The 1,402-nt window shown below is 42.4% G+C and overlaps 1 protein-coding gene across 1 annotated transcript; it reads right to left on the bottom strand.

The window, feature by feature from the left end:
• Positions 1 to 293: 293 nt before the first annotated feature.
• Pmar_PMAR026755 (hypothetical protein) lies at positions 294 to 1,293 on the bottom strand (the record flags this gene model as incomplete). Its single annotated transcript, XM_002786818.1, has 4 exons — positions 294 to 365; positions 447 to 508; positions 830 to 896; positions 1,208 to 1,293. Coding segments are annotated over 4 exons (287 nt in total), but the record flags the coding sequence as incomplete, so codon positions are not given.
• Between the last annotated feature and the right edge of the window lie 109 nt (positions 1,294 to 1,402).

Raw genomic sequence — 1,402 nt, 5'->3', positions numbered from 1 at the left:
CACAACACAAGTTCATAGCCATCGTTACATTGCAAATCGATTCTCATTAATCTCGGAAAATAACACACATTTGCATCTCAAATTGACACGTACTGTATACCATAAATATGCCAAAGTCTATCATTTTGTCAACCAATTCCTCGTGCCCTTCTTGCACCACTACACTCGGTCGAGGGGCTGCCAACAGGTGCGGCAGGGATCCCCACCCGTTTCCCCCTCTCACACTGTAGGTCAGAGAATGATTAATCAATTGAATTGAATATGAATAGTACTGAAACCTCCTTATATACTACCATGCCCATCGGTGGCCAGCAATCAGGAACCATAGGAATCCCACGTCTTCTTCCTCTGATGGGAAGAAATAACTAAAAAAGAGAAATACCAAAAATCGAACCCGCGACCTCTGGATGCTAAGTGCAGAGTAATAACCACTACACCATTCTTACCCAAGCATCAATCCAAAGAATCCACACAGCACTATAAGAAGGAGGAGAACAAACATGGTGCACTGAGAAAACAAAAATGATATCGACTGCAACTCAGACAGTCGGACGAAACAACGCCAAATGCCGTCTAAAGCTGGCCATACCAAATGAGAAGCCAATAATTTTGTGGCGCGCGACGCTGTCATCACGCAGATAAGCTCCAACATAGTAATGGAATGTATGTTTCCCTTCCTCAGCTGAGCTCAGGAGTTCCCTCACCAATACAATTTTACATACAAATTCGAATAAAAGTGTATAAAAACCGAGAAAATTTTCCCAAAATTTTCATGCTATCACCAACACATGTAGTTGACCATGTGCATATTTTCCACCCGTGTTATTACCAGACCAACTATAACAGGGTTCGTCAACAACCCGGCAAACCAAGTCCTTTTAAACTTATACTTGTACCTGATTCGATTCGGGTGAGAAATTCAATTTGCGAGGGGAAGACTATTGCTGCTGTTAAGTCTATGTTGGAGGAATGTAAATCTTGGTTCTCTTAGCTGAGCTCAGCCGAGTGTCCCGAGAAACATTTTAGGAATTAACCCACGATTCTACGTAAAATTGTACAAAAACCAACAACCAAAATTATCTACAATTTCCTCATCATCACCAAACCATGTAGTTGAGCATGTGCCTATTTCCCTTCACCGCATCAGGAGTGATATTCATACCATCCATCGCGGAAATCACAGAGCAGAACAGACTACTACTACTACTTGCAAGTTTGACACTGGAAGAAGTTGTCCCGATTAGCGGCGACTTTTCGCCACTGATTCAGACATTCGACATGAACGTATTTCATCGATCCTAAAAAGCAACAAATACTTGCCTCCTACTGATTAGTTCGCGATGAATGCTAAATTCACGAATTCGCCCAAAGAAAGGCATCTCCGTACCTCCCCCTCAAAGTG

The sequence above is a fragment of the Perkinsus marinus genome (assembly GCF_000006405.1).
Source record: "Perkinsus marinus ATCC 50983 genomic scaffold scf_1104296930878, whole genome shotgun sequence".
Classification (NCBI taxonomy): domain Eukaryota; phylum Perkinsozoa; order Perkinsida; family Perkinsidae; genus Perkinsus; species Perkinsus marinus.
The sequence above is the reverse complement of the archived record's forward strand: the minus strand, read 5'-3'. Positions and strand labels throughout refer to the sequence as shown.